Below are 26266 nucleotides of genomic sequence, written 5' to 3'. Positions count from 1 at the left end.
TTTGTGACTTCTCCTTATTTGATGCTTGAGGTCTGATCATAAACAGAATTGCTTAATGTTTGACACCCAGTTGGTATTTTCAGTTTATTCTTGGGCAAAGTTGTATGCAAATTACAATCTTCAGTCTCCTGAGTCTAATAGCAAAGTCTACAAATATGTGTTTATGGTCATGATTGATTTAATGAGAGAAGTAATAGACAGAAAAAGGCTTGAAGAAATAGTCTGTAGGTTCATATTTACATGTTCAGGCACTATTGTAGGATTAAAATTGGGTCCTATCTCAGAAAAAACTGGGGTATAAATTTAATAAATAAATAAATACAAATAATACAACTAAATGCATTAAATTACTAGTATATATGGGTATGTATATAATCACATTGAAAAATCCTAATTTCTCAAGTGTGGCGTTTTGTAATGGACACATTTTTAAAAGAGATTTTTCTTAAAGGATTTTACTGAAACATTTTCAAACCTCTTTAATACAATAGTGCCAACATGTTTCTCTGCTTATACAAAGTACAGATAATGGAGCTTTTCATTAGACCGATTCTGAGTGGCAGCAGATAATTTTTTAGCATTCATCATAACAGTTTGCAGTTTTCTGAAATAATGAATGGTGTTAGGGATGAAGTTACAGATCATTTTGCCAGTTACAAGCCATTCATGTAGTTTCTTTAGTACCGAGAGAAATTTAGGAATGAAAGTGGGGCTCACCAACAAAGAAAGCTGTGTAAAGTTGGACTAAAATGGTCTCACTTTTGTCCTAACATAATTTTTTGGCATATAAGGATTTTAGACTTATTTCTTTTTCTTTGATAAAAGGCATATTTTAATGTAATCTTGAACTAGGACCAAGTTTCTTTCAAGTAAGTATCAAAAATAGTGAAAAACTCTTCTGTAAATATGATGGATGTTTTTGTCCATCAGAATCTTTTGTGAACATCCTAGGAAGAGTACCGGTGGGATGAGAATGCCTTGCAGCATAGCTGGCAATTGAAATTTCACACTGTATATGAATTGGAAGCACTAATAAGTGTTGAGATGTTTCAAACAAGGATAAAACCATCCAGTACTATGTTTATTGCATGGTTTCAGTTATATAAACTGGAATGAAACCAATGATGTTGTATTTTCAGTTACGCAGATAAATAGTTCAGAATACATCTGATAAAAATTTTAAGGCATAAGGTTTGGATGCAGCCTGTCTCAGAAATTTGAACTCAAACAATTTGGAGACCTTCAATAGGAAAACATTATATTCTTGGTTCTGCCTCTGGAAAAAAAAAAACCCTCCCTAACTCTTTGTGTATAACTCTTATAATTATACACAAAGCTGTAGAACAGCAAATTACCAATTTAACGTTACTCTTGTGGGCCTCATTGGGCATGACAGTTATGTTGACCAGCATGACAGTGCACTAAACGAGGAAAGTTGTGTTGCACATTTGGTTTAGTTACCCAATTATAGACACAGACAGGATTTTATAGCTTTTTAGGCAAGGGACACTCTGCAAACACTTGATCCTCTGTCCTACACAAGGCACAGTAGTGTGGTTAAGATTATTTTAGGAATTACAGAAACACCATCAGTACATCTATAAACAATGAAATACTTGATGTTAAATAGGGATTGTTCTCCAGAGCCTCCCTGAGATTTAAACACTCTGATCAGCCAAACTGCTCAAGAACTTCAGACAATTCACTATAATTCTTGCCCCTCTGAGGATGCGTCTTATTTAATCTAGTTTGCCCTGATTGTCTGACTGAGGGACTATGTCTGAAACCTTTTTGGGGAAGGGCCATGGAAAGGTGGAGACAACTTTTGCCAAAGGGTGGGTCATGTGGGAGATGGAGAAATGAATATACTTGGACAAGTTGGAATGAAGGCAACAAGTCTTGTAGAGAGAAAAATACTTGGGAGTTCATACGTTCTTTTTAATGTTTGTAACTGTAACTTGGTATGTGTTTTAATTAACTGATTGTGTGAGCTTTGTCAGGTGGCTCCTGGTAGTTATGGTTGGTGACATTATGATGTGAGGAGCTAGCTATGTGCTTAGTCCTATTGGAAATCATAAAAACAAGTTCTACTAGCAGGTTTCATAGGTAAAAGAGAACCATTCTTGGCTGTTGCTTTGTGCGTGAAGTGTGTGCTTATGCTTGAAAGCTTTTTAACAAGGTGGTAGCCTCACTGTTTTTCTTAATTGTCAATCCAGAGTGTGCACCCATTAGAAAGTGGCATATGTTTGAGCAGTGAAACAGTTTATTCTCTTTGGCTAGTCAGAGCTGAGTAATAGCGAATGAGAGGGAGTCCCAGAGATACAACCAGAAAGCAACCTGTTTTCATGTATCATTCCTAATCTATGGAGATATTTAATAGTTTAGGCTGATGAATAATGTGCTCACCAAATGACGTGCTAGATGCTAGGCTGAACTGGGAAGAGCAGGCTCCTAAACATTAAGCTTCCTTTGTCTTTATTGTAACCACATGGCTGTTTTTTCTTCTGGGAACATTGTTATTTTCAGAGGATTGGTAGATTGAAACAAAATTGCACAATGCTTAGGAAACACAGAGAGTGGTAGGAACAGGGTCGAAGGATGCAACTTGAGAAAAAACAGTCACTAGAAATGAAGTTGCTGATTCACAGGTTGCATTAATAAGCCTCAAACAGCTATAGACAGTTTCCCTTGTACAACCAAGAACAAAAGATGGACAGAAGGTTTCTGATGTGGTCTGCAGTGCACTAAAGCTTAGAACCACTGAACTACCATGAAGAAGATGAAACAATTCATTTTTAACAATGTTTGAAAGGCTGTTTTTCTTCTCATTTGACATGCAGCAAGGACATATGGGAGAAGGCGAGGTAACAACATTCCTGTTTAATTTTCTGATGTTTAAAATGTCTCATGGCACAGCTAATGCACAAGCTTGTGTAAGGAAGACTGAAAGCAGTTTTTGATTTCTTTTATTTTCTTTTTAAAGTTAGGCTTCCTCAATTTGCATGTCATGGTAACCTTTAATAACTGAATGTAGTGTCTCCCAAAATAAGATTGTCAAGGCCAAATTAGTAGAATTATATTAGAAATTGAGGATGAGGGTGGGCAAGGGTGTGTCAAACATTGAGTTGACAGCTGCAGAGCTGAAACCAAAACCAAACAATAAGTTAGACAGTGTATGGGATGGAGTGGAGGTTTGCAACCTAGAGAAGCACCTAAATGACTTGAATTCCCAGGCCTTTCTTCCATAAAGTTGACTTTGGCCATAATCCCACTGCAATTAACATTAAAGTAGTCCCAAAATCTCTTACACTATTGCAAAGATGCAGTGTTTTTTTTCATACCTATTAAGTTGTTGAGCCCTTTAGTATAGATGGCTTTACATTGCTCAAAAAGTGGTCTCCTCTGGAATCGGATCATCTAATCTGGCCCTCTTCTGTGAAGAAACCAAATATCCCTCCACCTGAACAGGACCCAGAGTCTTGAAATTGATTTTCTTTTGAAGAGATCTTCGACATTATAGAACAAGTTGTGGGAGATGATAGGTTTGGGGATGTTTGATATCTTTTGTGAGAATAGAACCTGGCAATTAGAATCACTTAGGTGCTTTTTAAATTTTATGGAATGAGCAAACCACATTGTTAGGGCTGCATCCCCTGAACAAGCATGCTGAGTCAATAGTCTTGGATGTGTGCCACTTCTCCACCTTTCTCCACATTGCCTGGTTTTTGCAGAGGATGGAGAGCAGAAAGAATGACTGTTTCTCCATAATAGAATTTCTTCATAATAAACTTTCTCCATAATAAGAATTGATTTATTAGCTGTGTTAATACTAAAATATTAACACTCTATGGAAAAATGTGGGTTTCAAGGATTGGTGTTATTTTTGACTGATTTCTACCAGTGGGGTTCAGACCATTACTTTAGCAAAACAAATGTTTCAAAGTGCAGATAATAAAAACATGATTATTATTGTTGTGCTCATTTTTGAAACAGTTGTTGGTTTTGCTGGATATTTTTGTAAGCATGTAGCAACTGGCAAATTTCCAAGTATTTAGCTCATAGAATTTTGTGTGTGTGTGTGTGTGATGTTGGTGGGGCCAGCCTTTTATTGAAGTCAGTATCTTTGCCATTTGTTTGTGTGTGTGTGTGTGTGGGGGGGGGGGGGGGGGGTCAGGATAGGGAGGTGGATCTTCTGCTTCTTTGCCCTTAGCTCTTTGCCTTGGTGCTATGGCTTTAGGGGCTGCCTTCTTGGCTTTGCCACTCAATATGTAAAAGAGCATGTGAAGACTTCCTTTGCTAACTTCATCAGTGAATGCTTATGTTGTCTGTTCACACCTGGGATTTGAGAGGTGGAAGTGTCACTGTGCCATATATAGCAATCATGTATCATATTCTTTACACTTAATTTTACTATGGCTGCGTGACATGTAAAAATGTCTATATTAAATAAATAAGGAATTTTAAAAGCTTTTATATGAGTATATTTCCATCAGTCTTGATGTGCTCTGAACAAAGTGATATTATAGTGATTTGGGGGGGGGGGGGGAGTCTAAGGGATTTTAACAGATTTTTTCTTTAGTGTGAACATCAATCTAAAAACAAATGAGAAAAAAATCAAGTTGGAAACACACGCTGGTCTTGAAATGCTAAAGTGATCAGTTTTGTCTATACATATGTTAAGTGGGAGTAAAACAAATTTAAGAGATATACAGAAAGTACCATACATGGAGCACCTTACAAAATGAATAACAAAAGGAAGTTTGTAACAATCTACTAGTAGTCTTACATTATTTATTCATAAAATACAGAGTATTTATTTCCTGCTTTATATTGTATGATCTTAGAGTGGTATATAATAAATTATATAATATCTAAGTAGTAATTGCTATCAAGAAAAAAAAGCTTCTTTGCACATAGCAAAAGCAGCATTATAAGGGATACAACTTGGCTAGAGTCTTCTTCCCTGTCGTGCTAGTCCTCTATGTAGAGAAGATATTCTTAAGATAAAGAAGCATACAATTATACAAGTCCTTTGCAATGAACTCACAGAGGACACCTAGAGATGGGATGATTCAGGTTGGCTTCAGAATAAGGTAAATCCCCCACTCCCACCCCGATTGGGAAAGAGCTTGTATCTCAGTCTTCTCAAACTCATCTTCCTCCCAGCCTCAATCCCCAACCTGAATGTTTTGGCAGTTAATTTAAGTATGTACTAACAGGTTAGTTGGGCATAGTTATTGGCTGGTTCAAGGATAACTTCTAGCCTTCATGGCACAATTGGATCCTTGATCTGTTCAGCTAAGTGCTACATTAGATTGATGGCCTAGTACTATGAGATTTATGAAATACATTTCTACTTAGACATACAAGCGATTTCAGGATTTTGTAATGCCATTTTTTCTGGATGGCTTCTGCTTTGTAGGACTTTTTTCTGCATTTATTAGATTTGTCTTGTCAGGAATTTACATATAAATGTAAACTAGATATAGGATATTTAATTTGAAGTAGGCAGTCAAAGGATGCAAGTAGAATCTCACAATATTTTTTCTTGTGGCAGCGGCGGAAGGCACTGGGAATCATTCATAAATCATTTCTATATTCTTTCTGTGTTATTTTGACATATACAGTAAAGTCTCACTTATCCAAGCCTCGCTTATCCAAGCTTCTGGATTATCCAAGCCATTTTTGTAGTCAATGTTTTCAATATATCGTGATATTTTGGTGCTAAATTCGTAAATACAGTAATTACAACATAACATTACTGCGTATTGAACTACTTTTTCTGTCAAATTTGTTGTATAACATGATGTTTTGTTGCTTAATTTGTAAAATTATAACCTAATTTGGTGTTTAATAGGCTTTTCCTTAATCCCTCCTTATTATCCAAGATATTATCCAAGATATTATCCAAGCTTCTGCCGGCCTGTTTAGCTTGGTTAAGTGAGACTCTACTGTATTTATAAAAGGAGTAGGATCTGTTGTTTTGGAACAGAATTAGGTGATGCTTTAATAGGGAGGGCTTGTAGTCATTAACTTTCTAATAGTAAGAAAATTCAGTTTGCGTATCCATGGTAATTTAGTTTGCATCAGTTAACATGTATCTTTATAGCTGCTAACAGGTCTCCACATACCAATATTTTAGGCTGTAGATAATATAAGTAGTTAAATGTTAGTTTTATTTATTATTATATATTTATAATAGGTGAAGTGCTGCAACGCTGCTAATGTAGCAGTTGATGTAAATGAAAATAGTCAAGGCTGTACAAATTAATATTATTCTGTTAGTATGTTTTGCTTTTTTTCTCTTTCAATGTAGGCCAGTCCTCCCTGTTCCCAATGGAAGATGGGTTTTTGGATGATGGACGTGGGGATCAGACTCTCCATAGCGGCTTGGGATCACCGCATTGCTTCTCTCACCAAAATGGCGAGCGAGTAGAACGATACTCCCGCAAGGTTTTCGTTGGAGGCCTCCCACCTGATATTGATGAAGGTATACTTGGGTATCCATAAACATATCTAGCAGTAGCCATTTTGGCCATACAGCAAAATACAGCAATAGCAAAATCCATAAAGCATGGGCAAAACAAAATGCATAAAATCTATCATGCAAGCTTTTAAAACTCCACTGGTTTCCTCATCAGGCAAAAGTGTTAAAATAATATAGGGGAAGAAGAAAAATGATAACATTAGAGTCAGAGGCCTACATTTTGTCAAAATGGTTTGTAGGGTGCCACTCCTCTCTTTGATGATAACATTTTCAACCACTTTAGCAACGGAAAAAGTAGCTTCCCTTGGTCTCACGGTTTTATGTTTTTTTTAATCATTGTAGCTATGATTGCCCACATTAATTATGTGCTAGGCTTAATTGTGAGATGGGATAAGCAAAGAAGTATCCCAGTTGCAGCACTGTGATGTTCTGAGTGCAGGCAGTTTTCTCTTAGACTGTGAAAATAATTACCTAAACCTACAAGCTGCTGGGTTATGAGGTGTTAGGAATAAGGAGTTATGAGCTGTACAGCTCATGTGATAGGTTTTCTCTCCATATGGTTCAGATCCTTGGATATTATGTTGAATGACATCATAAAGCTCTTTATGGAGGTCTTTTATTTTGAAGACGGTTGTGCTTTAGCCTTCATGTTAAAGGTATTAATATATACTCAAATTTAATAGCATGCAGTGCTTCTGATGTCTAAGGGAGTCTTTTTGCAACCCCGTATAATTCACTGGGGAAATGAATTATCCCTATGTAATTTGTTTGCAAACCTATGCAGGCATAAAGAATACTGCTGGAGAATGACCGATAGGTGAAAGTGATTGCTACATAACGAATTTTTGTAAATTACAAGCTTTATTTGAAATTACTCTAGGCAAATCACTCAATTTTGTGTGTGTATGCCTTCAAATAGTTTCTGACTTATTCCTGTTTCCTTGGTAGGTGATTCTGTTGATGATCTGGTCACTCTCTATAATGGGGAGATGGCCAGGGCAATAGACACAATCGCTCCGGAGTGGCCCTTCGCAATGCGCAGAGCTAAACTAGCTCCCTGGTTCTCCAGGGAGTCGGTAGCGATGAAATGCAAGACGAGGCGCCTATTGCGTGTGTGACAAAAGCGATGGAGCGAATCAAATTTAGAACGGGTTAAAACAAAAAGGAGAGCATACCGCAAAGCAATGGCTGCTGCAAAAAATACCCTATTATAGTTCTAGAATTGAGGCAGCCAAAAATCGTCCTGCCGAGCTTTTTAGAACAGTCAGAGGGCTGCTTAATAACACCCCTCAAACTGCACCCGCAGACGACTCGGCAGAGAAATATGAAGCTTTTCCCCAGTTCTTTTAAAAGAAAATCGCTTTGATTTGTTTCGAGCTTGACGTTGCAGTTGATGCAATCTCCAAAGATGTGGTGAGAACACCTGCTTGTCCAATTTTGATGGATTCATTTCAATCTATGCAACAAGGTCCTTGGAGAAGCGAGAGCGACCACATGCATCCTAGACCCTTGCCCATCCTGGCTGGTTAAAGAAGCCAGATGGGGGTTGGTCAAGTGGGTAAGGGTGGTGGTGAACGGCTCCCTCCGGCAAGGCAGACTTCCAGCCGGCCTTAAACAAGCTGTAATAAAACCGCTGTTGAAGAAGCCATCACTTGACCCAACTAATTGGAATAACTTTCAGCCTGTTTCCAATCTTCCCTTTTTGGGCAAGGTCATGGAACGTGTGGTTGCCTCGCAACTTCAGGGGTTCTTGGCCAAACCTGATTATCTGGATTCAGCACTGTCTGGCTTTAGACTGGGGCATGGAACTGAGACGGCCTTGGTCTCCTTGGTGGATGATCTCCGCGGAGAGCTGGACAGGGGGAGCTGGTTCTCCTGGATCTCTCAACAGCCTTCAATACCATGGACCATGGTATCCTTTTGGGTCACCTCGTGGGAATGGGCCTTGGGGGTACTGCTTTGCAGTGGATCCAGTCCTTCCTTGAGGACCGTACCCAGAAGGTGTTGATAGAGGACAGCTGTTCAGCCCCACAACCATTGTCTTGTGGAGTCCCACAGGGTTCAGTACTGTCCCCTTTGTTATTTAACATCTACATGAAGCCCCTGGGTGAGATCATCCGGAGTTTTGGAGTTCAGTGTCATCTGTACGCGGATGATGTCCAACTCTGTCACTCCTTTTCTTCAGCTTCCAAGGAGGCCGTCCAGATCCTGAACCGGTGCCTGGCTACTGTGTTGGACTGGATGCGGGTAAACAAATTGAAGTTGAATCCAGACAAGACCGAGGTCCTCCTGCTCAGTCGTAAGGCCGAACAGGGTATAGGATTACAGCCTGTGCTGGATGGGGTCACACTCCCCCTGAAGGTCCAGTTCACAGTTTGGGAGTCCTCCTGGACTCATCGCTGAGCCTGGAACCCCAGGTTTCAGCGGTGGCCAGGGGCACCTTTGCACAACTCAAACTTGTGCACCAACTGCACCCGTACCTTGGGAAGCCTGAGCTGGCCACAGTGGTTCACACTCCTGTTACATCTCGTTTGGACTATTGCAATGCGCTCTACGTCGGGTTGCCTTCAAAGACTGTTTGGAAGCTAGAACTAGTCCACGTTCTGCAGCCAGGTTACTAACTGGAGCGCCATTCAGGGAGCATACAACTCCACTGTTGAAGCAGCTCCACTGGCTGCCTGTTAGCTTCCAGGCACAATTTAAAGTGCTGGCTTTGGCCTACATAACCTTAAATGGCTCTGGTCCAACTTTCCTCTCCGAACGTATCTCCCCCTATGAGCTGTCCCACAGATTAAGATCTTTGAGTGAGGCCCTGCTCTCAGTCCCGCCACTATCACAGGTGGGGACAACAGACAGGGCTTTTTCGGTGGTGGCTCCACGGCTTTGGAACTCCTTGCCAAGGGAAATTAGGGAAGCCCCCTCACTCATGTCTTTTAGGAAGCAGCAGAAGACCTGGATGTGGGCCCAAGCTTTTGGCCCATTCTAGAATATGGGTTGATAGGACCTGATGTACTCGTTGGATTAATGTGAAGTTGAATACGGACTGGCTCTGACTTTTGGCTCAAGTCTACTGGCCTTGCTTTATTGGTCACACTGTGTTTTACTGTTTTAATTGGATATGATATTGGTTTTTAAGTGTGTTTTACGATTGTTGGTTTTTACTACATTTTGTATTATATGTGGCTTTTAATTTTGCTATTCTGTAAGACCAATCTAGGTCCCCCTGGGGGAGAAGGGTGGTATATAAAATAAATAAATAAATAATAAAATAAATATCAGCCCTATGCTGAACCCATCACTGGGTTGTCCAGAGGGGTTTGCCTTTGCCTTCCTCTGAGGCCATGACAGTGTGATTTGCCCACGGTCACCTGGTGGGTTTCCATGTTTGAGCGAGATCTGAGCCCTGGTTTCCAGAGCTGTAGTCCAGTACTCAAACAAGCTGGCTTTCTAGATCTATGAAGACAAGTAATTAAAATAATAAGATAGGATTTCCTTTTTTCCACCAAAATACAAATTTTAATTTTGTTTCATGGTTAACATGGCTGCCTTTGCTTCTTTGAGAATGTTATATTTACAGTTTAATAAATTTCCTTTGGGATATCTCAACTTAAAACAATTTTGTTTTTAAAACTCTGGAAAATGGTATGTCAAACTGCATGTCCAGTCTAGCCCACACCATCTTTGTCCCCAGGAGCAGCATCTATTTTGTTTGCATGCGTATGAAAGAATCTAACAGACTTGCGACTAGATCAGAGACCACTTGCTTTGCAGGGGTTTTGTGGAAAGAATTCCTGATAGAAGTGTGTATAAATCTAGAGGCAAGCTTGGCTAAATAACAAACACATGGAGGAGGGCAGATCAATTTTTTTTTACCATGTCCTGCCTAAGCACTTTATTTTTCTATCCTTAAAATAGGCTTAACTGCAAGCTTCTTTTAAAATTAGCATAGAGAGGAAAATTCCATACTGTGCTTAGAACAAACTTGCAGTTCAATGTTTGTAATATTAGCCAGTGTTCCTGTCACCTGAGCTGGATTTTGAAATGGAAGGAAGCTTTGAAATGGCTGCAGCATTTGCTTTCTGCTACTGTGCTGTGCATATACTGTCTGTATCCTCGTCTCTGTAGCTATTACATAACTATTTTCTGCAAGGACTGCTGAAGTTAGTCTGAGGTCAAGCTCAGATAATGTGCACAGATGTGGCTTAAGCATGTGATGGAAGCATTAAACATGACTAGACTGCAATTTTTTTCTCCCTTTCTCCCAGCCTTTTACAAGGCTGATCTCAGAGCCGACTGTTCAGCACTCTGATTCGAGCACTGCACGCTATCTGTGGGAGAATGCCTGCAGCTAGGATGTGGTAGCTCTTTAGATTCAGTGATTTTGTTCCTCAGAGTGATCTGCTGAAAGCCTTTCTTTTAACTTTAAAGACTTAGCTTTAATAATTCTTGTTTTCTTCGTCATTAAGAATACGTTTCGACTTGCCAAGCTGTTTTAGGGTGGCTGAAAATCCTTGCAGTTTCTATATTATTTTTTTATTAAATTACTTAAAATAGATTTACATGGGCAGGCTTTTAAAATGAGGATATGAAGGCTTTTTCTCTTTGTGTTTCCTCCCATCCTTGCTCCACGAACCTGCAGATGAGATTACAGCTAGCTTTCGTCGCTTTGGCCCTTTGATTGTGGATTGGCCTCATAAGGCTGAAAGCAAGTCTTATTTTCCACCTAAAGGTAACAATTTTTAATTTGCTTGTCACTTTTTATATTTTGCTCTTTTTAACATTCCTTAGAAAAATTAATGATATCCTAGTGGGTTGGGTTAGAGCAGTGTTTCTGAAATTGTGCTCCTAAGACTTCATCTCCCAAAAATCCCAGCCAGTTTACCAGCTGTTAGGAGTGGTGGTAGTTGAAGTCCAAAACATCTGGAGGAGAACAGTTCAAGAAACTCTGAGTTGAAGAACTTACAACTGAATTTCATTCTTTCTGGATTGGGTTTAGTACTTTGCTCACTGTACACATAGGATTCTTCTGTAATGCAGCCATTACCTTAGTAATAATATTGCTGATTATGAAGTATAAAAGAATACAATATTTTCGATTTTGTTCTGGTTTGAAACTGCTCTTTATTGTTTCTTTTAATATTGACCCCTTATGGTAAATATTGGCTCATCTTGGGGTTTTTTTAACATAATTTTTATTAAAATTTACAAACATAATAGATACACATAGTACACATAATACACAGTGACACCCACGCTACAACATATAAGACATCCCTCTTGCCCACATCCTACACAAAGTTAACCCTTATCCCACACACCCGTGCACCCTAGTCATTGTGGTACCTATAACATTACTTATGTACCCTTCTATCATACTATCATACATTTTGTTATTAGTGAGGATTTCATAGACTCATAGAAGTGGAAGAGGCCATAAGAGCCAACATCTGCAAATTTCATCATATTTAGAATTTTAAAACCTATGAGGTTTTTTTTTTAAAAAAAAAACTCCATTTGTTTCTTTATCTAGGATATGCATTTTTACTGTTCCAAGATGAAAGCTCTGTACAGGCTTTGATTGATGCATGCATTGAAGAGGATGGAAAACTCTACCTATGTGTTTCCAGTCCCACAATTAAAGACAAACCGGTAAGCTGAATTGCCATATATGGGTAGTTTAATAGAAAATATACATAGGAATTGAGCGCTTAAGTGAAATATTTTCTTACATGAGCAATACATTAATAGCTTTTTGCTCAAGGTGCATTGAGCAACTTTTTCTTAGTGTTAACAGAATATGATATAGAAGTTAATTTGCCAAAGTAGAAAATGCCAAGCACTATACCACAATTTGCTAGCCTTTAATAAGCAGCCACAGCATTTACTGAGCAATTCTAGTTTCAGGGCCTATATTCCTTCTATACATTTCAGCTTTGTCTTTTGAGATGAGATCTCGCTACTATCCCAATGTGAAGTTCAGCTAAGAATCTGTTCAAGTTGTTCTATACAAGCACTTCAGCTGCTCACTTTTATGCATAAGTCAAGACCTAGACAAATAAAAATGAGAAGTATAAAGAAAAGAGATTTGGCACAGTATCCGAGGCAGAGGTTTTTAAAGAACCTACTTGACTTATGGCGGCAGAGGCAGTACAGCTGGCCCTTAAAACTCATATTGAACTCAATGTATAGACCCTATAAGCATCAGATGGTGATCAAAGCTTTACTTAAAGTATTAAAAGTGTGCCTTTGTTAACCCTGTGTACTGGTTAAACGTGAATGCATTTCCCCATATAATACACTCATGTGGAAGTCCATAGAGTTCCAGATTTACCACGAGCTCTGTGGTGCTCATCTAAACCCCAAAGCATCAAAGTGGGCATTTCTGCATTCTGAATAACGCTTCTATTGTTGCCCTTCTAATGTATTGTCTGGGTAGAGAATTGTTCTGGTGGCTGACTAGAAAGGTAACATCTTCAAAACAAGAGCACCTGTTACCTGTTAACAAATAAACAAATAATGTCTGGTGCCTGTGGTACAATAATGGTGACCAGGAAGATATGGCCTTGTTTAAAGGAATAAAAGTTGTGTTTGTATAATATAAATAAATGTTATGTAATGTTATCTAAATAAATGTTATTTATCTTGAAAAGATAATAAATATTATATAATAGTAGCAAAATCATAGGCTGTTGTGTATATTGTGATAATACCCTTCAGGAAAATAGGAGTTTTAAAAATATAGTTCAGAGATTGAGTAGGATAAATCAGGTACCGTATTTTCGAGCCTATAAGATGACTTTTTAACCCAGGAAAATCTTCTTAAAAGTCGGGGGTTGTCGTATACACCGGAGACATGGCCAGGCAGCCTGGAAAACTCACAGTAAGCCAGTGATTCCAGCCATGAAAACCTTCGACAACACTTCCTTGGGCTTTCACTCAAGGCTCCACTGCCTTCCTGGGGACAAGCGCCCACCCCCAATCTCCATGGCAACCTCTCCCCGGCCTTCCCGTGGAGCAAGAATGAATGACACCCATGGAATGAATGACATCCGTGCCTTCCTTTCCTCTTTTCCACACACTTCAAAGACAGTGCATGAGGGGCGAGCAGGGAGGGGGCAAAAGGTGCGCATCGCACATGCGCCCTGCGCCCTCTGGCTTTGGAGTCGGTTGCTACTGGGCAGGGCACGTGACTCTTCTGTGTGGATTTCACTTCATGATGACGCCTACAGAGCTGAGTCGCTTGGTTTAGCATTGGAGGAGACCTGACACAAGAGGTGCGGGGCGTGAAATAGAAAGGCGAGGCGTGGGAGGCAGGCTTGACCTGTCCGGGTGGGAGAAAAAACTCCTGCTTGTTCAAGGCAAGTGTGAATGCTGTAATTAATCATTTTGATTAGCATTAATGGCCTTGCCAGCTTTGAGGCCTGGCTTCTTCCTGCCTGGGGGAATCCTTTTTTCAGAAGTGTTAGGTTGCCCTGATTGATTCATGTCTAAAATTCCTCTGTTTTCAGAGTGTTGTTCTTTATTTATTGTTCTGACTTGGAAGAGGGTTAGTCTTATACGGTGAGTATATCCCAAACTCTATATTTTAACCGGAAAAGTTGAGGGTTGTCTTATACACTCGATCGTCTTATAGGCCGGAAAATACGGTATATCTTAACTATTGTTTAATTGAATTCAAGTTCTAATGGATTTCTGTATTTGGTAATTTAGGAAGAGAATTTTTGGCAAGATTGCTTAGTTATATGTTTGTTTGTTTTTGGAATTTTCATTTATCAAAGTGGAGATATAAATTAAACTATTTTTATATACATTTTCAAAAATTTTAATTGCAAATTTTTAAAATTTAAATTAATCCTGGAACTGGGAAAGCATCTGGTTTGCTTAGTTCGCTTGTGATGTGCACTAACAACGTTAATGAATTGTAAGCTCATGTAGATTAATGTGGTGTGATTTTGTGCACAGGTAATAATAATTCTGAGCTCCTTAGGTGCTTTTGAAGTGTAGGATTCGCCTTAGAGTCCAAGAACCAGTGATGAAGTCTGTTCATGTTATTGCACTTCCCATACTTGCACAGCAAGCTGGACAGGAGAAAAATCCCACCCTGGATCTTGTTTTGCTTTTTTTCATTATAGGTTCAGATCCGGCCTTGGAATCTAAGTGATAGTGACTTTGTGATGGATGGCTCGCAGCCTCTTGATCCGCGGAAAACAATTTTTGTAGGAGGAGTTCCTCGACCCTTAAGAGCAGGTATATATGCAAAGAACAAGGAAAATGGCTTGTTGATTTCCTCCACGCAGCCTCACTGCTGCAAGGGAACATTGTGTCCTTATTTCTGTTATACAAATATGCCAGTGCTTGCTAAATTTAACTTTTGCTGACACTCCAATTATTTCCAGATACTGGAGTACAAATAAACGCGCTTGCCTAGGGCCTAGAAAAAAAGGGTGACTTTTGTGTGTAAAATACCTAAATACATAGTTTGTCACTTCTTTCTTTTAGTGGAGCTTGCAATGATAATGGACCGGCTATATGGAGGAGTTTGCTATGCTGGAATTGATACAGACCCTGAGCTGAAGTACCCAAAAGGAGCTGGGCGTGTGGCATTTTCTAATCAACAGAGTTATATAGCTGCTATCAGTGCCCGCTTTGTTCAGCTGCAACATGGAGAGATAGATAAACGGGTAAGGGTTCGAGAACATTCTATTTTTCACTCAGCATTCTTTTCCTGGCTTATTTGTCTAGAATTGTCCAAAGGGAAGGCTTTCTTTACCAGTTTCTTCACCATTATTTCTGGTCTGCATGTTTTAAAAAACCAACTAACCTGAGATTGGGTATCTAGTTTTAACTCTGTTTTTTTCCTACCTTCTGGCATCTTCTAAAGCAGTTGTTCCCTCCAGAGACATTTCCTGTAGTACAGCATAAGCCTGTGTTCTTAATGTTATCCTGTTACCTCTGCATGACTTGCTTACTGTTGGCCTCTCTTTCACCCTTGCCAACTGGTCTATCAAAGTGGAAGGCATGCTGCTGCACTGTCTTCATTAATTTCTACAGGATTTGTTAGTCTCCTACCTAAATCCTATTTTAATTTATTGTAGACTATATAGCAAAATTACATTGGTACATGTACACCATCAAATATTGATATTAAAGCTGCTGATATTAAAACCCAAGCCAACAAAAGCAAAAGTATTTTAACCACAAATTGCTTTTGGTTGTTTTTTTTCCCTACCCCACACTTCACTGCCATCTTGTTAATGGTGGGTTAAGAAAATAGCATTGTTTTTCCCTTCACAAAAGATTTTAAGGACCATTTCTGTTCCTGATTTGTCTTTTCTTACTGTCACGTTCTGGTTCTTAATACATAATAATGACATGAGGGTTAGATTTCCTATCAGAACGTAATAGGACTTACCTGAAGTCTGAGTGAGAAATTATTTATTATTTATTATTTATTTATTACAGGCATTTATATCCCATTCTTCTCACCCCCGAAGGGGGACTCAGGGCGGCCTTACAATAGCAATCATTAGATGCTGTACACCAATAAAAACGTAGCATGTAAAAACAGTTACAAATTAAAAACAATAACATTAATTAGCATTAATATAAATAAACAGTTCAGAGGTGTGTTCCGAGTCATAATCCAGTCAGTCTGTTAATGTTGCATCTATTGCTCAAAGACCTGGTCCCATAACCATATTTTAAGTTTTTTATGGAAGGACAAGAAATGAAAACATTTCCACATGATCCTTCAGTTAGGGCATATATGTCAAACACTAGGCCCAGGGGCTGAATCCAGCCTGCCATGTCATTTAATGTGGTCCATGAGGCTTTCAGTGCCAATGCAACATAGTTACATTTATACAGTCTTACAATTACAAACCTCCCTTTGCAGACAACCATAAGGCTGATGTGGCCCTTGGTTGAAATAATTTTGACACCCCTCAGTTGGAGCAATCCATGTGCACAATTTTTCTGGACAGAGCCCTCTGTGCATAGATAAGTGCTGTTTTGATCCCTTGCTAGATCTCCAGTTTCTGCGTCCTCATTTTCCCATGGAAGACCAAATAGTGATTCTTTCTGTGGGTTGTATAGCTCTAATGAACTTCGGAGCAGTCTGAGAATTATGGATTAAAAAGAAAGTAATTTTCTTTTTCTACGCTTTACACTCCCTTTTCAAATGGGGTGCCACTGTTAAAAGTGTCTGTGTCAACCACTGGCAGTTGTGCATGCAGTTTTGCTTGTTGTGGCACTTCTCGGAATATAGCTGGGGTGAGGCGGAAGGCAAAATGGTGCAATTACCTTCTTAAGAGGTCATTGTACCAATTATTTTTACTTTTAGGTCCTCAAATATCTCATACTGCAGCAACCCAAAATTTGAACATTGAGAAACAGCATTGAGGCAGTCAAATAAAGGGGGCAGAAAAAGCCACAAAGGGAATTTGAGGATTGAAGCAAAATTGCTCCAGTCTATGGCATAACATGGCCTGTATAGCACTATATTTCTACAGTTCCTAATTAGTCGCCTATTTCCAGTTCCTTCTGAATAAATGTATTGCTTTGAAATTTAACATTTTAAAACTTGCAATGCGGTTGACTCGAAATCCAGATTTTAGTACTTACCTATATTTATAAACATACAACATGGCCAACTGTGTATATAGGCGGGGTTTGGGGGTGATTGACCTACGATTTTGGGAATTGCAATTCACCCACATCCTTATGCATTTTCTAATGGGAGCATTCATAAATAACAACAGGAAAGATTGGCTTTTTTCTAAAAAATAGTGCTACAAATTATCTAACTGATATTACCTAACACCCCAAAACAAACAATTCCTTTTTCAAATAACCCGGGCACCACTGGGTCCTCAAGTTAGTAATAATACAATAAAAGTGAATGTATGTATGTATGTATGTATGTATTAGGCATGTGCGATCCATGAAAAAAATGGTTTAATATTCTCTTCGAAAGTAGAGGGTGCTGGCGCTTCATTTCTAAAGTCATTTCCAAATTTTGAAGCCAAAAATTTGAAACTTTCCAAAAATTCAGAATATTAGTATATACCTCGTTAATGACAGATGCGCATGCGCATGAAGGAAAACATTAGCGTCAATTGGGAAAATTGAGGGGCTTCTCTCTCCCTCATTTTTAAAGCTATGCTAATGAAATTTGCTACAGTGCTAGAATACATTTACCACTGTTAGCTCACCAAATCTAAGAATATTTGACTTATCGTCAGATTTTTGGCGAATTTTCAAAATTTTTATTAAAATATTTTTTGATAATAACAAAAATCTGTTCATGGTTTGAAAGTATTATTTCCTGTTTCATTGGGTTGTCTTTACTTTAAAAGTCATTGTTCTATTTCAGAAACTTTGTTTTGGTAGCTGAAACTTTGTTAAATTGGTGGAGACTCAAACCATAATGTGCTAATTTTTTTAGAATGATGTCCCATGTGCAAAGACAACGTTTTGGCAGTGTAATCGAGTTTCGCCATGTTTTTATGACAACCAATTAGGAAATGACATTCATCAACCAGGAACAGAAATCATAGCACACCATCAAATCACTCCTGACAGACGGCCATCAGCCTCTGAATAAGGAAATCTGTTCCTGGTTTGAAAGTGTTATTTCCTGAAAAAAAATCCCAATAGTAAGAAAATCCAACAAAGATTAGATTGTTTACATAAAGAGAATGTTTCAAATCAGAAGAATTGGCAAAAAATTAAAATTTATCAAACAATATCCCTTTGAAAATGCCAACAGACCGGGAAAATGGTTGGCCTATAAAATAAGAAAAAAGAAACAAAAACAAAACATCACTATAATATGAGTGGAGGATAAGGGATATTCAGCGGATCAAGATATAATGGACCAATTCTATAAATTTTTACAAAACTCTTTACTCAAAAGATCAGATAGAAAGGAAGGAGATAGCTAAGTATTTAAGTAATCAGAAATTAGCCAAAATTTCAGACGAACACAGAGAACATCTAAACAAAGAAATATCCAAAGAAGAATTACACAAAGCAATCAAGAAACTAGACTCTTCAAAGGCGCCTGGACCTGACGAATACATGGCCTGTTACTATGAAATATTTGAACAAGAACTCTCTCCATTACTTACAAGAATAATGAATCAAGCAATGCAAAATCAGACGATACCAGACTTGTGGAAGGGAGCTACAATAACATTAATCCATAAAGAAAAATCAGATCCACAGGATATCAAAAATTACAGACCAATCTCACGCCTTAATACAGACTATAAAATATTCACAAACATACTGGCGGAAAGACTAAAGACATTTTTAATGGAATGGATAAAAGAAGATCAAGCTGGATTTCTTCCCAGAAGACGAATAGAGGACAACGTCAGGATTATTTTAAATGCTATTGAATACTACAAAAAGAATAGTAAAAAAGAATGTGCCTTCCTTGCATTAGACACAGAGAAGCCTTTCGATAATGTCAACTGGGACTTTTTTATTATGCTGTTAAAAAAAAATTAGATATGGGACATCAATTTATTGCAGGAATAAAAACCATATACACTAAACAAGAAGCAAAGATCTTTATAAATGGCCAAGAAACAAAAAATTTCAAAATAGCAAAAGGGTACAAGACAATGCTGCCCACTATCGCCTTTATTATTCATACTCTCTCTGGAAATGCTCTTAAATAACATAAGAGAAGATAAAGAATTAACAGGAATAAAGATAAGAAAAGAGGACTATAAAATAAGGGCATTTGCTGATGATATGATTTGTATAATTGAAAATCCATTGGAAAATATACAAAAATGGTTTAAAAAAATTGAAGAATTTGGTAAAATTTCAGGCCTGAGAATCAATAAGAACAAAACAATGATAATGACCAAAAATATCTCAAAGAAAAGACAAGGAGAACTGGGAAAATTAACAGGAATAAAAGTCACAAACAAAATAAAATATTTAGGAGTAACTATTACACCCAAAAACTCGCAACTATTAAAGAATAATTATGAAGAAAAATGGAGGGAAATAAAAAAAGATATGGAAACGTGGAAACATCTGAATTTGTCTCTCCTCAGAAGAATATCAACGATAAAAATGAATGTGCTGCCAAAAATTTTGTTCCTCTTCCAAACAATCCCCATCATAAGAAATTACCAAATATTTAAAAAATTGAATTCAGATATAACTAAATTCATTTGGGCAGGGAAAAAATCGAGGATAAAACTTCTAAATTTAATCGATGAAAAAAAGAGAGGAGGGCTGGGACTGCCAGATTTGAGATCATACTATATGAGGCATGCGGCCTAACCTGGATCAAAGACTGGTCAAATTTAAACAAAATTAAAAATCTAACTTAAGATATGGCTGGCATGCCTACATGTGGTACAACAAGAAAAAAGTGGGAAAAAATTGGCAATCATTTCATTAGATCGGCCCTCATTAAAATATGGGAAAAATATAAAACAAGATTTTATCAAAAAACACCTCTTTGGATATCCCCAATTGAAGCAACACAAAGGACAGAATTAAGATGGGAAGAATGGCCAACATATAAAGATGTTTTGAAAAAACAAAATGGTGAGTATACATTGAGAACACAAGAAGAAATAAAAAGCCGATTCCAAAAGGTCTCATGGTTCCAATATAGACAGATCCAAGAATACTTTAATAGAGACAAAAAAATGGGTTCTCGGAAAAAGACACTCTTTGGGATAAAATTCACAGAAAGAGAAGCAATAACTAAAAACAATAGAATTTTGTTACAATGGGCCACAGAAACAGAGCAAGTCAAGGACTGCATCGTAAAATGTCTCATATGTGAGACATCCAATAAACATGGAGGAATGGGAGAAGATGTGGAACCACAAGCTGAACTATACCTATTCATACGACCTTAAGGAGAATTGGTACAAAATGATGTACCAGTGGTATATGACTCCTCAAAAACTGGCAAAGTGTTATAAGAATGTAAAAGACCAATGCTGGAAATGTGAAAAACATGTAGGCACATTCTTTCACATGTGGTGGGGATGTAAAACAGCAAAGGAGTATTGGAAAAAAAAATCATGAAATGATACAAAAAATCATCAAAATAAACATTCAACTGAGACCAGAGTACTTTTTATTAGGAATGATTTACATGAATCTTACAAGAATCAAGAGATTCTATTTAACTATTTTGTAACAGCAGCCAGAATAGTATATGCAAAGAAGTGGAAATTAACAGAAATACCAACTAAAGAAGAATGGATATTAAAAATTATGGATATAAAGAACATGGATACATTGACATATTACTTGAAGATCCATCATGGTAAACCAAAAAAAAAAAGAAACAGATTGGACATTACTGACAACTTATATAGAACAAGAAGAACATTTTACAAAAACATGTCGGAGTGGACTTATAATGATAACAAGTACAAAATATTCTATCATCTAGAAGAAAAGACGGGAAGTACAATTTTTTTCTTTTTTCTTTTTTTCTTTTTTTTCTTTTTTGTATGTTTTAGGGGTTTTTTTCTTGTTTTTAATCGTTTTCCAATTTTTCTTTTTCTTTTTACTTATATTTTTCTTCCATTCAACAATTTTTATTTTTATCTCCATTGTTTTTATTTATTTATTTATTTATTTTTATTTTTATTTTCTCTTTCTTCTCATCACCCCCCCCCCTTTCACTTTCTTTTCTATACTCATTATTGTTCTCACTCTTTTTATGTTCAAAAACACTTAATAAAAATATTTTTTAAAAGAAAGTGTTATTTCCTGTTTCATTGGGTTTTCTGGGGCTGAGAGTGTGTGACTTGCCCAAGATCACCCAGTGGGTTTCCATGGCTGAGTGGGGAATCAAGCCACAATCGTAGTCCAACGTTCAAACCAGTACACTACACCATGCTGTCTCAGAATGGCCCAGTGCTAGCCAGGAGAGAAAATGCTCCAGGCTTGGTTTCTATGGGGCTCTTATGCCCAATGCTATATCCAGGAGTGAAATGGGCTCTAATGCTCCAATGCTATATCCAGGAGAGAAATAGGCTCAAATGCCCCATGCTATATCCAGGAGTGAAATGGACTCTAATGTGGAACTCCACTTGGCTGTGGAACTCCACTTGGCTGTGGAACTCCCTCCCTAGTGACATCCGGCAGGCTCCATCCCTTTTGAGTTTTAAAAAGAAAGTGAAGACCTGGCTATGCAAGCAAGCATTCAAAGAATAAGTTTTGTTGCCTTTGACTCGGTCTGGACTAAGGTACAAGGTTTTGTGGATCAATGGCGCAAGTATTTTTGTATTGTTTTAAATCTGTATTTAACTGCTTATGTTTTATTCTTTTGTATTGTTGTGTATTGGCATCGAATTTTGCCAGTTTTTAAAGCTGCCTTGAGTCCCTTCAGGTGAGAAGGGTGGGATAGAAATGATGGAAATAATAATAAAATAAATAATAATAATAATAATGCCCGATGCTATATCCAGGAGTGAAATGGGCTCTAATGCCCCGATGCTATATCGAGGTTTCTATGGGGCTCTTAAGTCTGATGCTAGCCAGATTGGTTGAAAACGCTTTCTCTTATATCCAAAGGTTATCCGAAGGTATTCCGAGGATGGGCTCCAACGCTTCGAATTGGAAGGTTAATTTGGAAGCCCCAAACCACCTTGGAACCCCGTTCTGAACCCAAAATAGATATAATTTTAGTATGATGAACGACGATTCCGATTAATTCGCCCATGCCTAGTATGTATGTATTTTCCAAGATGGCCCCCACTTTCAGAAAACACAGTAACTCCCACAAACAACGGATCTGGATCAAATTCTGCACACAGACCCCCATGACTAACAGAACATACTGGAAGAGTTTGGGACAGATGCACCCTAGGTTCTGGGAGTTATAGTTCACCTATCTCCAGAGAGCACTGTGAACCCAAACGATGACCCAACATAACCAACTTTGAATACTGATGAGGTTTGGAGGAAACTGACCTTGACATTTGGAGGTGGTAGTTGCTGGGGTGTATAGTTCACTTACAATTAGAGAACACTCTGAACCTCACCAATGATGGACCTGGACCAAACATGACTCACATAACCCCCATGACCAACAGAACATACTGCAGGGGTTTGGGGGGAATTGCCTTTGATTTGGGGAGTTGTAGTTCCCTACATCCAGAGAGCACTGTGCACCCAACCAACGATGGATCTAGACCAAACTTATTTATTTACATCATTTTTATCCCGCCCTTCTCACCCAGAGGGGCTCAGGGCGGCTTACAGTCTTAACATGTCCAACTTTGAATACTGGTGGGGTTTGGGTATGATTGATCTTGCATTCTGGGAGTTGTAGTTCATCCGTATCCAGCGCTCTACGTGGGGCTGCCTTTGAAGACAGCCCGGAAGCTCCAATTAGTACAACGGGCAGCAGCCAGACTAATAACTGGGGTGGCTTACAGGGAGCATACCACCCCCCTGTTAAGCCAGCTCCACTAGCTGCCGATATGCTACCGAGCCCAATTTAAAGTGCTGGTTTTGACCTACAAAGCCCTAAATGGTTCCGGTCCAACTTACCTGTCCGAACGCATCTCCTCCTATCAGCCCACGAGAACCTTAAGATCATCCGGGGAGGCCCTGCTCTCGATCCCACCTGCCTCACAAGCGCGGCTGGTGGGGACGAGAGACTGGGCCTTCTCGGTGGTGGCTCCTCAGCTGTGGAACTCCCTCCCTAGTGACATCCGGCAGGCTCCATCCCTTCTGGGGTTTAGAAAGAAGTTGAAGATCTGGCTATGTGCGCAAGCGTTTAATGAATGAACTCAGTTAGCGTTGACATGGATTGGATTAAGGCTCTTGCATAAGGTCTGATGGATGACTGGCATATATATTCGGCGTTGCACTGTGTTAAATCTTTTATATATTGTATTTTAATGTTATTTAACTATTTTAACTGTTTTATTATTTTATTGTATTATGATATACTGGTAGTGATCCTGTCAGTTGTGTAAGCTGCCCTGAGTCCCCTCGGGGAGAAGGGCGGGGTAGAAATATCGAAAATAAATAAATAAATAATAGATCACAGCTGACAATGGATCTGGACTAAACTTGGCACACAGACCAAACATGGCCAACTTTGAAGACTGGCGGGGTTTGGGGGTGATTGACCTTGGAATCCAGGGGTGGTTGTTTGCCCTCATCCAGAGAACATTGAAGCCAGCTGATGAGGATCTGGATCAAACTTGGCACAAAGACCCAATATATCCTACTTTGAATACTGGTGGGGTTTGGGGAGGATTGACTTACAATTTTGGGAATTGTAGTTCACCCACATCCTTAGCATTTTCTCATGGGAGCATTAATAAAAAACAAAGGCAAATACTGACTTTTTCTAATAAATAGGTACAGTAGAGTCTCACTTATCCAACACTCGCTTATCCAACGTTCAGGATTATCCAACACATTTTTGTAGTCAATGTTTTCAATACATCGTGATATTTTGGTGCTAAATTCGTAAATACAGTAATTACTACATAGCATTACTGCGTATTGAACTACTTTTTCTGTCAAATTTGTTGTATAACATGATGTTTTGGTGCTTAAGGGGCCGGGCTGTGGCGCAGCTGTTGAGCAGCTGCCTTAAATCACTCTGACCATGAGGTCATGAGTTCGAGGCCAGCCCGTGGCGGGGTGAGCACCCGTCAATTAAAAATAAAAAATAGCCCCTGCTCGTTGCTGACCTAGCAACCCGAAAGATAGTTGCATCTATCAAGTAGGAGATAAGGTACCACTTATAAAGTGGGAGGCAAGATTAACTAATTTACGACCTGGAATGAGGAAGTGCCGTCAGTGTGGATGATGAAGCAGCTGCTCCCCCCTGTGGCCAGAATCGAACATCCCCTCAGAAGAACGTTAACTTGCCTCTGCGTGTGTCTCTCAGTCTCTGTTTGATGTGTTTATGGGCATTGAATGTTTGCCCTATATGTGTTATAATGTGATCCGCCCTGAGTCACCTTCGGGGTGAGAAGGGCGGAATATAAATACTGTAAATAAAATAAATAATAAAAAATAAATTAATTTGTAAAATCATAACCAAATTTGATGTGTAATAGGCTTTTCCTTAATCCCTCCTTATTATCCAACATATTCGCTTATCCAAAGTTTTGCTGGCCCGTTTATGTTGGATAAGTGAGACTCTACTGTAATATCAGTTTAGTAATTTTTTAGTACTTACATCCAAAAACAAACAATGCCTTTTTCAAATAGCCTGGGCATTGCTGAATACCCAAGCTAGTAAGTATATAAAATAGATACACAAACACATTTACCTACCTTTATAAAACTACATTGTCAGCAAATAACATTGCATCCCCCCACACCCCCATACATCTTTTCACAAGAGTTCTTGCACTTGAGATTTCATTTACTAATATTTTTATTAACTGCTTGATACAGGGCTTTTGTCTTTTTCCACGCGGAGAGTAGTTTGATTTGAGTCAGAGATGGGAGGAATCCCCCTTCTGCATGCATTACTTTGTACCTTCAAATTTACCTGAGATATGGTAAATTTTGTTTTGCGGGGCAAAGAGAAATTGCAGTGGGCAATTTCGATCAAGAAGCTTGAATAGGGAGCTGGATTAGAGCAGGAGTTTTTCACCCACAGAGCCCTTTTTGAAGCAAAAGTTTCTTGTGGAGTCAAAAGAAATGTTTTTATATTGTATTATATTATACTAGCAGTGCCCGGCCACGCGTTGCTGTGGCGTTGTCTGGTGATGTTGGTGAGAACTTGTTGAGTTAGTGGTGGTATTGAATGTCTGTTGTATGGCTGTCTTTATGTTTAGTATGCATTTGGTTGTTTGTGTACTGTGAAAGTGGTGAGGGTAGAGGGGTTTATGTCCCTGTGTAGTATAGTATAGTATTTATACGTTGTCCATGTGTTGTGAATGCTTGGATTGTGTCCTGCTGCATAGTAGAAAGGGTTGGGCTGGATGGCTGGATCCAAACTCTTGGATTCTATGCTTCTATTATTATTATTATTATTATTATTATTATTATTATTATTATTATTATTAATATCATCATCTTCATCATCATTATTATGTAGAGGCTGCATGGCCATCTGTCACGAGTGCTTGGATTGTGTCCTCCTGCATGGTAGAAGGAAGTTGATCTGGATGATCCTTAGGGGTCACTCCAAACCTTAGGATTGTATGATGATAATGTTATTATTATTATTATTAGTATTAGTATTGAGAGGCTGGGTGACCATCTGTTGGGAGTGCTTGGATTGTGTCCTGCATGGCAGAATTGGGTTGGACTGGATGGCCTTTAGGGGTGTCTCCTAACTGTCTGATGGTATGATTCGATGTGAATTATTATTGTGCAGATATTGGATGGCCATCTGTCAGGAGTGGTTGGATTGTGTCCTCCTGCATGATATAAGGAAGTTAAACGGGATGATCATTAGGGGTATCTGCTAACCTTAGGATTGTATGATATTATTATTATTATTATTATTATTATTATTATTATTATTATTATTAAGAGGCTGGCTGGTCATCTGTTGGGAGTGCAGTGGCAGAGTTGGGTCTGACTGGATGGCCTTTAGGGGTCTCTCCTAACTGTCTATGATTCGATTAGTATTATTACTGTGCAGATCTTGGATGGCCATCTGTCAGGAGTGCTTGGTTTTTGTTGTCCTGCATGGTGCAAGGAAGTTGAACTGGGTGATCCTTAGGGGTGTCTCCTAACCTTACGATTGTATGATATTATTATTATTATTATTATTATTATTATTATTATTAT

The 26266-nt window shown here is 38.5% G+C and overlaps 1 protein-coding gene across 2 annotated transcripts in view; it reads left to right on the top strand.

The window, feature by feature from the left end:
* cpeb4 (cytoplasmic polyadenylation element binding protein 4) overlaps positions 1-26266 on the top strand; it is an 86619-nt gene that overhangs the window by 52929 nt on the left and 7424 nt on the right. Inside the window, exons 4-9 of one of the 2 annotated variants that reach the window (XM_008104788.3) lie at positions 2841-2864; positions 6317-6490; positions 11127-11216; positions 12018-12136; positions 14620-14734; positions 14987-15168. In XM_008104788.3, coding sequence (XP_008102995.1) covers positions 2841-2864; positions 6317-6490; positions 11127-11216; positions 12018-12136; positions 14620-14734; positions 14987-15168 — 704 coding nt within the window. The remainder of the gene's footprint in view (positions 1-2840; positions 2865-6316; positions 6491-11126; positions 11217-12017; positions 12137-14619; positions 14735-14986; positions 15169-26266) is intronic. The other variant, XM_003217434.4, reaches the window with a different exon arrangement.

The sequence above is a fragment of the Anolis carolinensis genome, chromosome 2 (genome assembly GCF_035594765.1).
Source record: "Anolis carolinensis isolate JA03-04 chromosome 2, rAnoCar3.1.pri, whole genome shotgun sequence".
NCBI lineage: Eukaryota > Metazoa > Chordata > Lepidosauria > Squamata > Dactyloidae > Anolis > Anolis carolinensis.
Note: the sequence above shows the minus strand (reverse complement) of the source record. Positions and strands in the feature narration are given on the sequence as shown.